Source organism: Hemicordylus capensis, chromosome 5 (genome assembly GCF_027244095.1).
Source record: "Hemicordylus capensis ecotype Gifberg chromosome 5, rHemCap1.1.pri, whole genome shotgun sequence".
Classification (NCBI taxonomy): domain Eukaryota; kingdom Metazoa; phylum Chordata; class Lepidosauria; order Squamata; family Cordylidae; genus Hemicordylus; species Hemicordylus capensis.
The window spans coordinates 148650031-148662860 of NC_069661.1; the positions used below are offsets into that span (position 1 = coordinate 148650031).

General features: G+C 41.4%; 1 protein-coding gene and 1 long non-coding RNA gene across 24 annotated transcripts in view; one reads left to right on the forward strand and one right to left on the reverse strand.

Annotated features, from left to right (window-relative positions):
- MAGI2 (membrane associated guanylate kinase, WW and PDZ domain containing 2) overlaps window positions 1–12830 on the forward strand; it is a 953479-nt gene that overhangs the window by 629831 nt on the left and 310818 nt on the right. For all 23 annotated transcript variants that reach the window (XM_053251292.1, XM_053251285.1, XM_053251284.1 and 20 more), the window contains one exon: window positions 7936–8146. In XM_053251292.1, coding sequence (XP_053107267.1) covers window positions 7936–8146 — 211 coding nt within the window. The remainder of the gene's footprint in view (window positions 1–7935; window positions 8147–12830) is intronic.
- Window positions 1–12830, reverse strand: part of LOC128325655 (uncharacterized) — a 44372-nt gene that overhangs the window by 14800 nt on the left and 16742 nt on the right. The gene's annotated exons all lie outside the window — the stretch shown is intronic.

The window sequence follows — 12830 nt, forward strand, 5'->3', positions numbered from 1 at the left end:
TTGGGGCTGTGTGAAGTATACAGCAGGAGATGCAATGTATCTTAATCTTTCATTGATGAGGAAGTTCAGGGCCCTGCCTAAATTGGTTTAGCACTTTATGTCCACTATGTGTTGAGTGTTTTCGCCTGTTCATAGCCCATGGAGAGGAAGAGCTCCAGGGATGGCATTTTTGTCAGAAGTCTCCAGAGAAGCTAACAGCTCAATCCTCATGGTGGAGTTGATACCACTAGTAGGAAGAGATTATCCAGGAAATCTCTTCCCTTCTGAAAGCCAATCTGAAGAAACCCTATCGTCTGCCTTTGCCTTTCTGTCAGTACCATGGCGGCAAACCCGCCTGTGGAGCCTTCCTTCGAAACGGAGGGATCAAAACGAGCGCTCTCCTAACCCTGTTTATTTGATCATGTGTCAGCTATGGGAAGGAGGACCCCATAATGCACTGCAGATGCATGTGGTGTATTGTTGGAGCTCGGGGAGGGGGTGACATAGGATGGCATGTCCCAGCTCCCTGACCCTTGGAGCTGGGCGGGTGATCTGCCTGCCCAAGGAAGGACAACTGCTCATGCGCAGGGAGGGAAGCCCTTTCAGGCGTCATCCCCACAGACTGGGTAGCCCTTTCTCACTGGTCATGAGAAAGGGCTCATAGGCTAGCATTAGAGACACAGCGTGTTATTTGGAGAACTGCTCTTGGGAATTTAAACTGGACAGGCTACTACGGGGCAAAGTTAATTTCTGCCATTCCCACAACAATAACATCTCACCCACCCTGTCTCTTCTCACTCCAGATTTCTCTGCTAACTGAGCAAAGAGACAACTTTTAAAGTGGTGATGCTCTTATATTTAGCATGGGGAGAGCAACTGGCCCTATGCAATCCCAGCACAGCATCCCTCCAGTCACTGTTTCTGATATCTGCCTTATGTTTCTTTTTAGATTGTGAGCCCTTTGGGGGACAGAGGATCATCTTCTTTATGTCAAGCAAGTAAATTGCTTTGAGAACTTTGGTTGAAAAGCGGTATATAAATAATTGTAGTAGTTGTTGTTGTAGTTTTCATACAACAATGTTGTTGTTGTTATTGTTGTTGTTTTCATAATTTATTCCTCATATAGTGCCCTCAGGGATGCCTATGCAAAATTTTGAATAGAGTTATGATTTTCACTTGAAAATCCAAGGAGTTTAATGGCAGGCAAGAAGGATTTTCAGTAAGGCCACAGGTTTCTTGGAGTAACAATATATAATTACTAAGTTGTTTAATTGGGGGAGAATGTTGTCTTCACTTGTAATAAGTCATTTGGCTTTCTTGTTTGAATCATCTAATTCGAAGTCATTATTCTCATAGCACCATCGTATTGTAGATTTGCTCTCAGATGGTCTCCCATTGTGATCTGAATTGTGTGGTTGATTTATCAGGTGTGGTTAGTAGATGGTCCTCTCTTAAGGGGGTTAGTCTATATAGCGATGTGGATTCTTCCAAATTGTAATTCTAATTTCTTGTGTTTACAGTGCACTAAAATAGCTTTTTAAAATGAATTGTATAATTGCAGAGTGGCGGGAGAAGGTTTTCACATTGCTTGTTTATAAAGCTTCCTTTCCTAATTGCTAGATCTAGTTTCTGGGAAATCATATTTTTTTGTTCACCCTTCTGTGTAAGTAATCTGTATGCCAGCTGAGCATCTTCCACTTTCTGCAGTTCTTAGTAGCAATTTTTGCCTACTGTGGGAAGAATGTCAAGAGCATGGGGTTTCTAGCAGGATTTAACTAGTAATTTGACTGATGAGATGTGAAACAACGTGGAACTCACTTTCCTATGTCGCAACTAAAAAGTAAACAAGTAGGGAAAATAGCAAGGAAGTATGTTACTCACTGTGGGAAACAAATTCATTTCTAGGAGACATACAGAACACATTTCTGTCAAACTGCCTACAGATATGACCCTTACTTCTGTAATAATGGGTAGGCAGGTGCCTAGTCTCAGTTGCTATTTCTGTTAAAATTGGTGGCGTAGCTCTGATGCATTCTCCCCTAATTTTAATCTGATTTTTCCCCACCCACTGCTTTCTTCTACTGTTTTTTCCAAGTATTTAAGATTGAAATCCAAAGTGCACCTACTGTATGTGGAATTAAAGGCAAAGTTAATGTTACAGTGAAAATGCAGCACTGCAGCCCGCGCAGGGCTGCAGCGCTGTTCCCTGCAGCCTCCCTGCAGCATCGACATGAGGGGATGAGCAGGTAAGGTGCTCCTTACCTGCTTTTTACAGGAACCAGGAACGCTTTCTGTCAACTTCGGTTGATACGACAGCTGCGTCCATGCCTTGAAGATAATTATCTCAGAACTGTGGTTTACTCTCTGGTAATCTCTAGGCTTGACTACTGCAATACGCTCTACATGAGGCTGCCTTTGTATGTAGTTCAGAAACTTCAGTTGGTTCAAAATGCAGCAGCTAAATTGGTCTCCGGGGTGTCTCAGGGAGACCATATTAAGCCTGTTTTAAAGCAGTTGCATTGGCTACCAATAGGTGCTGGTGATCACCTTTAAAGCCCTAAATGGCTTTAGGACTGGGTTACCTAGGAGAGTGCCTTCTTCTGCATGATCCCCACCGCACATTGTGGTAATTGAGAGAGCTCCATCTCCAGTTTGTCTGGCAGTAAATTGGGAGCAGGCCTTCTCTGTAGTCACTCCTAGGCTGTGAAGTGCACTCCCTATGGACATTTGGGGTTTAACATCTTTGCCAGCCTTTTAAGAGCCCTTAAGACACATTTTTTTAGCCAATCTTTTAGTATTCTCTGAATGTTTTAAATTCTTAAATTGCTGGGGGTTTTTAACAGTTTGTTTTATTTTGTTTTTCTTGTGTTTATTTTTGTAAACTGCCTAGAGCCTTTGGAGTCAGGCAGTATAGTGATTTTTTTTTTAAAATGGCAACTTAGTGACAAGTTTCCCTCTCTGTAAAGCTTAATTCAACCTAACCCTATGCCTTAAGTTATTATGATGTGCATTTCCCATGCCTACTCTACCACATTAATTTGCAGCAAGTAGCACAGTGTAATGATGATAGAACATGCCTAAACTGAATTAGGCATTACTAGGGTGTCAGATCCTCCAACACGCAAGAGATGCGGCTCTTTAGCAAGAAAATGAAAAAGCCACTGGGAAAGTGGTAGCAGTTATGGTATGTAAGTAGCTCTAAGGTTTGCTCAACCCATGTAGCTCTGAGACTTGCTCAGCTTGTCTGGCTTTAGCAGAGCCATGCCGGGTCTCCTAAGAGTCAGTTTTCAGAATATCTGCCTGAGCCAGATGTGAGCAGTTTGAGTAGAGTGTCAGGGCAGATCTCTCAATGTCTTCACATGTCTTCCATCTTGGGAGACCCAGTGCAGTATCCTCATTGTCATCATTTCCATGAGCTTGGAAGCAGGAGGAATCTTAATCTGGACAACCAAGGCATTCTAGTGGTCAAGCAGAAAAGGCCAGAGAAGAGACAGAAGGCAGGAATGGAAAGTAGGGATGTGCACAGGTGGCTCGGGGCAACCGAGCCACTCATGGTGGGGAGTGACTCCCTTAAAAAGCAGGCAAGGAGCTCTTTATTTGCTCGTCCCCGCTCTGCCACTTTTCCGCTGGCAGTGCCTGCTCTCCAAATGACCATGTGGGACTGCAGTGCATTGGCCTGCGGAACAAGCAGGCAAAGAGCTCCTTACTTGCTTTTTCTGGATACCACTCCCTGCCCTGCCAAGCCGGCTCAAATGCTGGCACCCAAGCTGGTTCGGCACTTCCCAGAGGAGGCACCGAACTGGCTTGTGCATATCTCTAACGGAGAGTGAAGGAAACTGGCATGGTAGGTAGAAAGAAGGGTCTGTGTGTGTATGTGTATAATTCAGGAACTATTTTGAGCCTTACTTCAATGCCTTCCTTTATGCCCTGTAAATGCAATTCTTCTGTAGTTGTATTTACAACTGATTCCAGGAATTAGTCACATTTTTTTTTAGTGCTAATAATAGTGCTGTTGTTTCAAAGCTGCAATACAAAACGTCTAGATTTAGTTTTTCATGACATAAAATGGTTTTCAGGAATCAAACTAGCCAGAAGCAAAGGAACTCCATCTAGTTTCTTAAAGGAAATATTTTATGTATTCCTTTGTGCCGTAACTGGGGCAGAATAGGAATGAATAATGTTGGTGATTTTGTGACTGAACTGATGTTACAAAAAGGAAAGGGATTAGAAATCTCTGTTTATGTCATATTTATTAGGAGGTAGCATATTAACTTGTTTGCGGGGAGGGGAATCCAGCCCCACTGAATGTTACAGAAAGGGAACTTCATAAATATGTAGAGATTGAAAAAGAAGTACATTTTGTAGGTTGTCTTCCCAGAAATGTTTTCCTTTTTATAATGTAAATACTGCTGTGCTAAAAGTAGGTACAGGAAATTTACTGCTATTAGTAGTACTAACTTTGTTTGCCAGGATATAATCTTTTCAGAAGATTGACAAAATTAAATAACTGAAATAAGTGGGCCAACCCTAGTAAACCATGACAGAATAGGCCAATACGTTTCAGAAACTGATGAAGCATCCTTCAAAGAAATGCACTGACAACATAGGTCATAAGAACATAAGAACAGCCCTGCTGTATCAGGCACAAGGCCCATCTAGTCTAGCATCCTGTTTTACACAGTGGCCCATCAAATGCCTCTGAGGAGCCCACAGGCAAGAGGTATGTGCATGCCTTCTCTCCTGCTGTTGCTCCCCTGCAACTGGTATTGAGAGTCATTGTGCCTCTGAGGCTGGAGATGGCCCACAGCCATTGATAGACCTGTCCTCCATGAATCTGTCTAAATTCCTTTTAAAGCCATCCAAGCTGGTGGCCATCACCACATCCCATGGCAAGGAATTCTATAGATTAACTATGCGCTGTGTGAAAAAGTACTTTCTCTTCTCGGTCCTTAATTTCCCAATCTTCAGTTTCATGGAGTGACCCCTGGTTCTAGTGTTGTGAGAGAGGGAGAAAAATTTCTCTCTGTCTACCCTCTCCACTCCATGTATAATTTTATACACTTCGATCATGTCTCCCCTTTGTTGGCTCTTTTCCAAGGTAAAGAGCCCCAGATGCTGCAGCCTAGCCACATAAAGAAGGTGCTCCAGGCCCCTGATCATTTTGGTTGCCCTCTTCTGCACCTTCTCCAGTTCTACAACAGCCTTATAGTTCTTGGGACAGTTTAGTCATTGTAGCTAAATAGAAACACTATGTTCAGAGGTAGCATGCCACTGAAAACCAGATTCTGGGAACAACACTCTAAATGATATTGTGATAACCCTGCAATGTGCTCCACTCTGTTATTACAACTTTACATCTAGGGGCTCAGGCTAAAGGACTTGCTTTGCTTTGACTGAACTTGGTGATTTTCTTTAGCTTCATTTTTTGTGTGTATTTCAAAGTAGTTTATCTAGGTCATTTCTCAGCAGATCTGCACCCCTTCTGGACAACTGATTATGCTTGTCACTTAGTTACATCATGCAAAATTTCAGCCAGATTAACCCAATTCTTTCAAGTTGATGGCCAGTAGAATGTTCAACACTTAACATGGGAGAATGTTGTTTTTGCAGGAGTATAGGAAGTCCCATTTTAACAAAGTTTCTCAGTGAACTTTGAAATGCCAGAGGTTCAGCTTCAACATATTTCTGCTACAACAAGTAGACTAGGGATGTGCATGGAATGTGGAGGCGCGGTCCGACGCCAGGGGGAGTGTCACTTTAAGGGGGGGTTGTACTTACCCCTCCAGCTGCTTTTCTCCCTCTAGCGCTCCATTTTAAAGTAAAATCTTTGGGGCAGCAGCATTCCTCCCTGCCGCCCTGTCCCCTTGTTGACTGCAAAACACGGAAGTAATTTCCACACATTCGCATGCTGCTAATGCATGCACGCATGCACTGCACATGTCCCACATGCTGTGCGGTGTGAGCATGTGCAGACGTTACTTCCGTGTTTTGCAGTCAACAAAGGAGCAGGGGCAGCAGGGAGGAACACTGGAGGGGGGAAAGCAGCAGTAGGGGTAAATACAACTAAAGTGACCCCCCCGGCATCGGACCGCTGGACCAGGCAACATGCGAACCGGTTCACAGGCCTCCAGCATGGCTTGCGGACTGGTTCATGCACATCCCTAAAGTAAACTTGGCATTTTTAAAAAAAAACCATGAAGCTTTCTTTTCTTAACAGAAGTAAGAATGGTGAATCTTTGTTGGTTGTCCCTACAGGTGCTGCTCTAGCTGTAGAATAAGTGCTAATACAATGCATCCTCTTTGCACAAAAACTTCATATTTGGGGGGAGGGGATTCAGATTCTTTGTGGTCAGTTTTCAAATTGCTGTATCTTCATCTTTTCACAATAGATCTGCACCAGATTTGGTGACACTGCTCATCTAGGTACTCATATATCAATATTCAGGAAGATTGATATAATGGTTTCAGTTTTATGACTAACAGACTGTTCAGAGCTTAACATCGTATGACTTTGTTTTTATTCCTCCCCTTTACTATTCAGTTGTTCCTTTGCCTTCATAATTATTATTAGTCTAGTTGGCTGGCTGTCTAACAGAAGAATTGCAGGGAACATTATATAAAACCCAGAACAAGTTAGTTGTACAGCAGCAGTTTGAAAAGTTGCCTAATTTTAGGACATGAGGATTTGCACCTCTCTTTTGAGGTGAGGGTTGGTGTCGTCATCATCATTTTGACATGAAGTCAGGAAGTCATTGATGTTGTGTGAAGTTCCAATTTGGTCAGACTTTCATTTTTTATTCCTCCTTCATTTTAAATTAGCTTAATTTTTGTAAGTAGGTCACATAAAGATGTAATAATATTACAGGTTATTATGAGTTTGTGAATTTAGAATCTCATATTCAGTTGTGGAAAGCTCTTCCTGTCTAATATTTTGACCTAAGTTAACTGGTAGTCAAATTGTGTGTGTATTTTTAAAAAGCTAACATCATGTTTATCTATTTGTCTGTCTATCTATCTATCTGATCATTCAGTAGCTCTCAGCTTGTGGCAGTCTGACTTATGGCATGCAAGTGCCACAGATAGAACCAGACTCCCTTAAATTATTATTATTATTATTTTATTTTATTTTATTTTACATATTTTTATACCGCCCAAAACTTACATCTCTGGGCAGTTTACATCAAGATAAAAACAACATTAAAACATTAGTTAAAAACAAAAACAAGAAATTTAAAACACAATAATTTATTTATTTATTTTTTTAAAAAAAAATCTAAAACAACATTAAAACAATAAACAGTAGCCTGGGTGAACAGATGTGTCTTTAAAGACTTTTTTAAAATTGTCAGAGATGGCGAAGCTCTTATTTCACCAAGGAGCACATTCCAAAGCCTCGAGGCAGCAATGGAGAAGGCCCGTCCCTGAGTAGCCACCAGACGAGCCGGTGGCAAATGCAGACGGACCTCTCCTGATAATCTCAGTGGGCGGTGGGGTTCATAACGAAGAAGACATTCTCTTAAAAACCCAGAGCCCAAGCTGTTTAGGGCCTTTATAGGTTATAACTAACACCTTGTATTTTGCCCAGAAACATATCGGTAGCCAGTGTAACTCCTTCAATACAGGAGTAATATAGTCTCTCCTAGATGACCCAGAGACCTACCGGGCTGCTGCATTCTGGACCAACTGTAGTTTCCAGACTACATACAAGGGCAGCCCCACATAGAGCGCATTTCAGTAATATAGTAAATGCCAATGGAACTTTACAAACTTACAGCCTTCTGCATGACTACATTTCAAATAGCTGCCATGCTTCTTTTTTCTTTCCCCTGCTTCAGCTGAGACTTAATATATTCACAGAGAGTAAAGCCTCCATTTTCAAATGTGTTACTCCATTTGCTACATAAATACCATAGGAATGATACATATGTCTTGACACACATGTCTCCTCCTATACAGAATCAAGTGAACATGAAGAGAAGAGTACAGGTGCCTCAGGTGAAACGTCCTCTCAGCCTTATCCTGCACCGGTATATAGCCAGCCCGAAGAGGCAAAGGATGATATGGATGTAACAAAGCATCCAAAACCTGACGAAAATGATGAATTGGGCCCCTTGCCTGACAACTGGGAAATGGCTTACACAGAGAAGGGTGAAGTCTATTTTATTGAGTAAGTACTGCACACTTGAAATAGAACTGCAATATGAACTGTAATATTAAGAATGGCATAGTACAGATTCTCAACCAATATTGTGAGGCAATGTAAGATATGAAAATGGTGGCATTGGCTACCAAGCTTGCTTATTTCTATTGCCACTGCTCTGTCAAAATGTTAATGGGCACAACCCATTGGGAAGTTCAGATGCATAAGCATTATGGTCATGAGGGAAAGCTGTGAAAAGAGCACTTCTTTATCCTTGTGCAGCTCTCCTTCATTTCAATAGGGCTTATGAAGGCTGCTGCAGGAAAGATCTAACTTGTCAGTCAATGACCAGACAATATTAACAGCAATAGATGTCAAACAAATCATCTAAGACTTTAAGGAGACTTAAAACAACAATAATCCAGTTAGTTCAGGTCATAGCTTGCAGACAGCAAAACAATATTTAAACATAGGAACATAGGAAGCTGCATAGGAAGGAATATAGGGGTCAGACCACTGGTCTATCTAGTTCAGTATTGTCTTCACAGACTGGCAGCGGCTTCTCCAAGGTTGCAGGCAGGAATCTCTCTCGGCCCTATCTTGGAGAAGCCAGGGAGGGAAAATGGAACCTTCTGCTCTTCCCAGAGCAGCTCCATCTCTTGAGGGGAATATCTTACAGAGCTCACACTTCTAGTTTCCCATTCATATGCTACCAGGGTAGACCCTGCTTAGCTAAGGGGACAAGTCATGCTTGCTAGTACAAGACCAGCTCTCCTCTAAAGAAATGGCATAATTTATATCAGACAATAAAATTTGCAAATAGAAAGCATCTGAGTACCCTGGATATTTTGACAGCAATGGTAGAATTAATTGAGCCTGAGCAACTCTATAATATGGACAGGACAATAAAACATGAGCAGAAGAGTCAACAACCCCAGCTCTACATGAGCAAACTCTGGCCTCATAAGGAACCTTCTTGAATCTGCCTTCAAGAACACTGTAGGTAAATTATTAAATCTAAACTAATGTCAAGGCTCTTCTTAGCCTGGGAACCATGATGGAATATAGATAACTTGCAGGTCTCAGCAGAGGAGACCCACTGCCAAGAAAAACATCTCTTTGCAAACTGGTTATATCCTCTTGGAGATCTAAAGCTATCAAAGGTTGCACCACAAGTCTCCTGGCTTTTTCATATCCCATTGAAAATAGAACCTCACTTGAAAACCCAATATGGCAGCTTAATCTCCAGTCCTTTTTTCCAACTTGGCTCAAAATTATCGATTAATATCGATGGAGCTAGGCCAGCTGAGAAGTGAAGTTTAAACCAATACACAAATGTGCATTTCCAAATTTTAGTCTCCATTTTAAGAAATCTCGCCTCTCTACGAAGCACTGACGAGGGGACACGCTACCTGAAAAATGTTCTTTTAAAATCTTGTTGGTACCTTTTCAGTGTCAGTAACAACACTAACCAGCCCCAGCTGGGCTCCATAAAGAAGTTGTGACCCAACTTTAGCCTGAAACAGTTTTAGTGCGGCAGGAATCTAGTGGGCCCCCTGGGAGCTATAAAACGCCTGGACAGCCGAAGCTGACTTGGAAGCAGATTGGCAGCTGAAATTGCAATGGGCTTCCCGCTTCCCTAAGGCCTGAAAAACGACACCCCAGTATTTGAATACCTTGACTTGTTCTAACAATTGCTGATCTATCTTCCATGTAGGTTTTTTCGGGCATTTCATAAAAGGAAGAATTTTGGTCTTCTCATAAATAATTACCAATTCTTCTCCTTGCAATACGCCACCAGAGCATGAAGTGACCACCTCAGGCCTACAGGGGTCAGAGACAGTAACACTGTGTCATCCACATATAAAACGATTGAAATATTCCTATTTGCCAATTTAGCGGGTGGTGGGAGAGACTGGTTACTCAATCAACGAATTAATATAAAAATTGAAAAGTGATGGCGCTAAAATGCAACCCTGTCTAACCCCCTTAGAAATGAGGATCTCTCTTGTGAGCTGACCACATATATTATATCAAACCATCACACGAGAATTCTCATGCAGCTTGAACAACAATAATAATAATCTCCTATCGATTAAAGAATTTTCCAGTTTATTCCAAAGTCTGTGTCTTGCAAATGAATCAAATGCCATCTTAAATTTGATAAATGCAGCATATGGAGCTGTGCCAGATTATATACTGGTCTTGCAACATTTGATCCTTCTCTATCAAATGTTGCAAGACTAGTATATGATCAATTGTGGAGCAACCAGGCCTAAAACTGGTGTCTAACTTTTATTTGTGCATGTTGCGTTGCTTTTCCTGCATGGATCAGGGGTTTGGATTTCTTGTCCCCCTCTAAATCTATATTTCTATCATTCTACTAATCAGAAAGAACAGCTATACAATAAGCATGTAGAAAAAGTCCTATTTTCCAGATGTATTTTAAAATGTATGATATATATTGTGACCTCCATTTAGTGTTGGAATATAGATTTAAGAAGTCTCAATAATGAACAAATGTTGTTGCCCTTTTGATCATTTGATTTTTGCACTGTTCAGACTTCAGAGGGTTAAGTAGGATCTCATGCAGAGAAGCGTCTATTAAATTGCCTCTTTGTTTATGAGTCAGTTTTGCTAATGCCATAAAAAGACTCCTTTTGCCTTAGTGGGAAAAAGACAACAAAAAGCTATTTGTTCAACCCTATCACCCTAAAAAGAGAAGTAATAAGTATATCAGATTGTTAAATGACAGATGAAAAGCTGCTATTTTAACATCTAAATCATACTAGATTGAATAAATGTAATGCCTGAGAAGTTTTTATTACCACATCAACCGGACCTTTACTTATAGTAAATAAATGGTTTTCATCCCAGAGTTTTTAAGAGGGAGGACATTGCCTTTTTTTGTAAAATTCCTTTAGCAATTTCATGTTGTCATTGGACTTCCTCCCATTCATTAAGGGATGGAGCTGCTATTTTTGTCCCTGGCCACAATCCAATGCTCAGTTCTATGCATATAGGTCTTACTGAAGCAAATGTATTATAACATTGATAATAATGTACCATTCCCAAGATCACACAGAAAGTAGCTCCTAAAAAGGGGGTTTGGGTCATTAATTCCAGCCTGTCAAACTTATTGGACCTCTCTTCCTGAAAGGATGCCATCTATACAAATTATTTGCTGTTAACCAGCATGGCATGCAGTGAAACAGAATCAAAGGTGCTTTCCCCTCTTATGGAAGGTATATTTAGAACCCAAACAGATGAGAAGTGGACAAAGATTAGAACCTTATTTATTTCTATCTATTTTGATGTACATGTTTAATCAAGATGTGCGAAACGTTTCAACGTCAAAATGTTTTGAAACAAAAAGGCCCATTTTGAGCTTGAAACAAAACGTCCTTTAAATAAAGGGCCTGTTTCGAGCTCGGAACAAAAAAACCCATTTCGATTTGATACATTTTGGCGTTCCGAGCATGACTTTGGAGGCCTGTTTCCCTTGCTGATTGGTTTTCTGTCACTGGCTTCCAATTGTCTTGCTATCTCTTTGCTTCTTGGTTGGCTTGTTATCACACAAATCAGGTGTTCTCAAGGGCAACTGTGCCCCCATAGGTTGGGGGGGAGGGAGGAGTGAGGGGAAACACCAAAGGACGGAGTTTCAAAATGTATTCAAAGGGACTAGGAGGCAGAGAGAGCCCTTATAGTGTGCCTCTCTTGAAGAGGATACATCAGGAGAGGAAAAAGGGAGGTTTGATATTGTGGTTTTCTCAGCACTGAATAAAATATGCTGTGCTATTGATGCTATAACGATCTGGTTTTGCTGGATCTCAGATTGATAAAGGCAGAACCTTGGTGCCTTCCTTTCTTGAGTTGTGTATTATTTTGTTTGTGAAATAATGTTGTGGTGAGAAATTGACAGTGTCAGCTCTGTGTGTATGTGTTTAATATTTCCTGGTGATTGCTGTGATGACCTCCATTTCTGGCCTTGAGACTAACTTGTGCTTCACTCAGTGCTCTGGTCTGCCCAGCAATCTGCTTTGCAAGGTGTATTCAGTGAAAATGTGGCTGAAGTTGCTCTAGTTGAGCTTATGGCTATGCTTGCTTGTAAGTGAGGGCATTGCTGTGGCAGCTGTTGGAATGCTAGGAAGTAAGGAGTCATAATTGTGTGTGAGAGAGCAACTTGTGCCATTGATATTACTGCAGTGCAGGCACTGTGGCTGGCAGTGGATTCTGGGTCAGTGATTCTTTTCTGGCCACCTTTGAACTATGTTTGAAATGTATGTCCTGTGTTGGGAGGGGCAGATTCCCTTTCACTGTGTGCTTCTGTAATGTTTTTCAGGGCAGGGTTGCAAAATGCATTGCAAATTGAAATGCAGAATTTGTGTGCAGTGGACTCTCTGCGTGTAGCTTGTTTCAGATATAGGGAACAACAGGGAAACCCGAAACACCCCATTGTTCCCCATGGGTAGCTCCTAGGGAAACCACAGTGGATTGTGTGCTAGGATATGATGGTTGTGCTACCTACTACCCAACCCACAAAAGAAATGGGCAAGCAGGTGATTTTCAACCTTTTCCCCATAGGCTCCTAATGTTTAACATCCCTAATGTTTAACAGTCTCTTTTGAGTAAGAAGATTCTTTACTAAATAATTTAATAAAAGAAACAAAAGTATATTTCTTCCACGCATGTTGCAGGACTTGCCATCAGG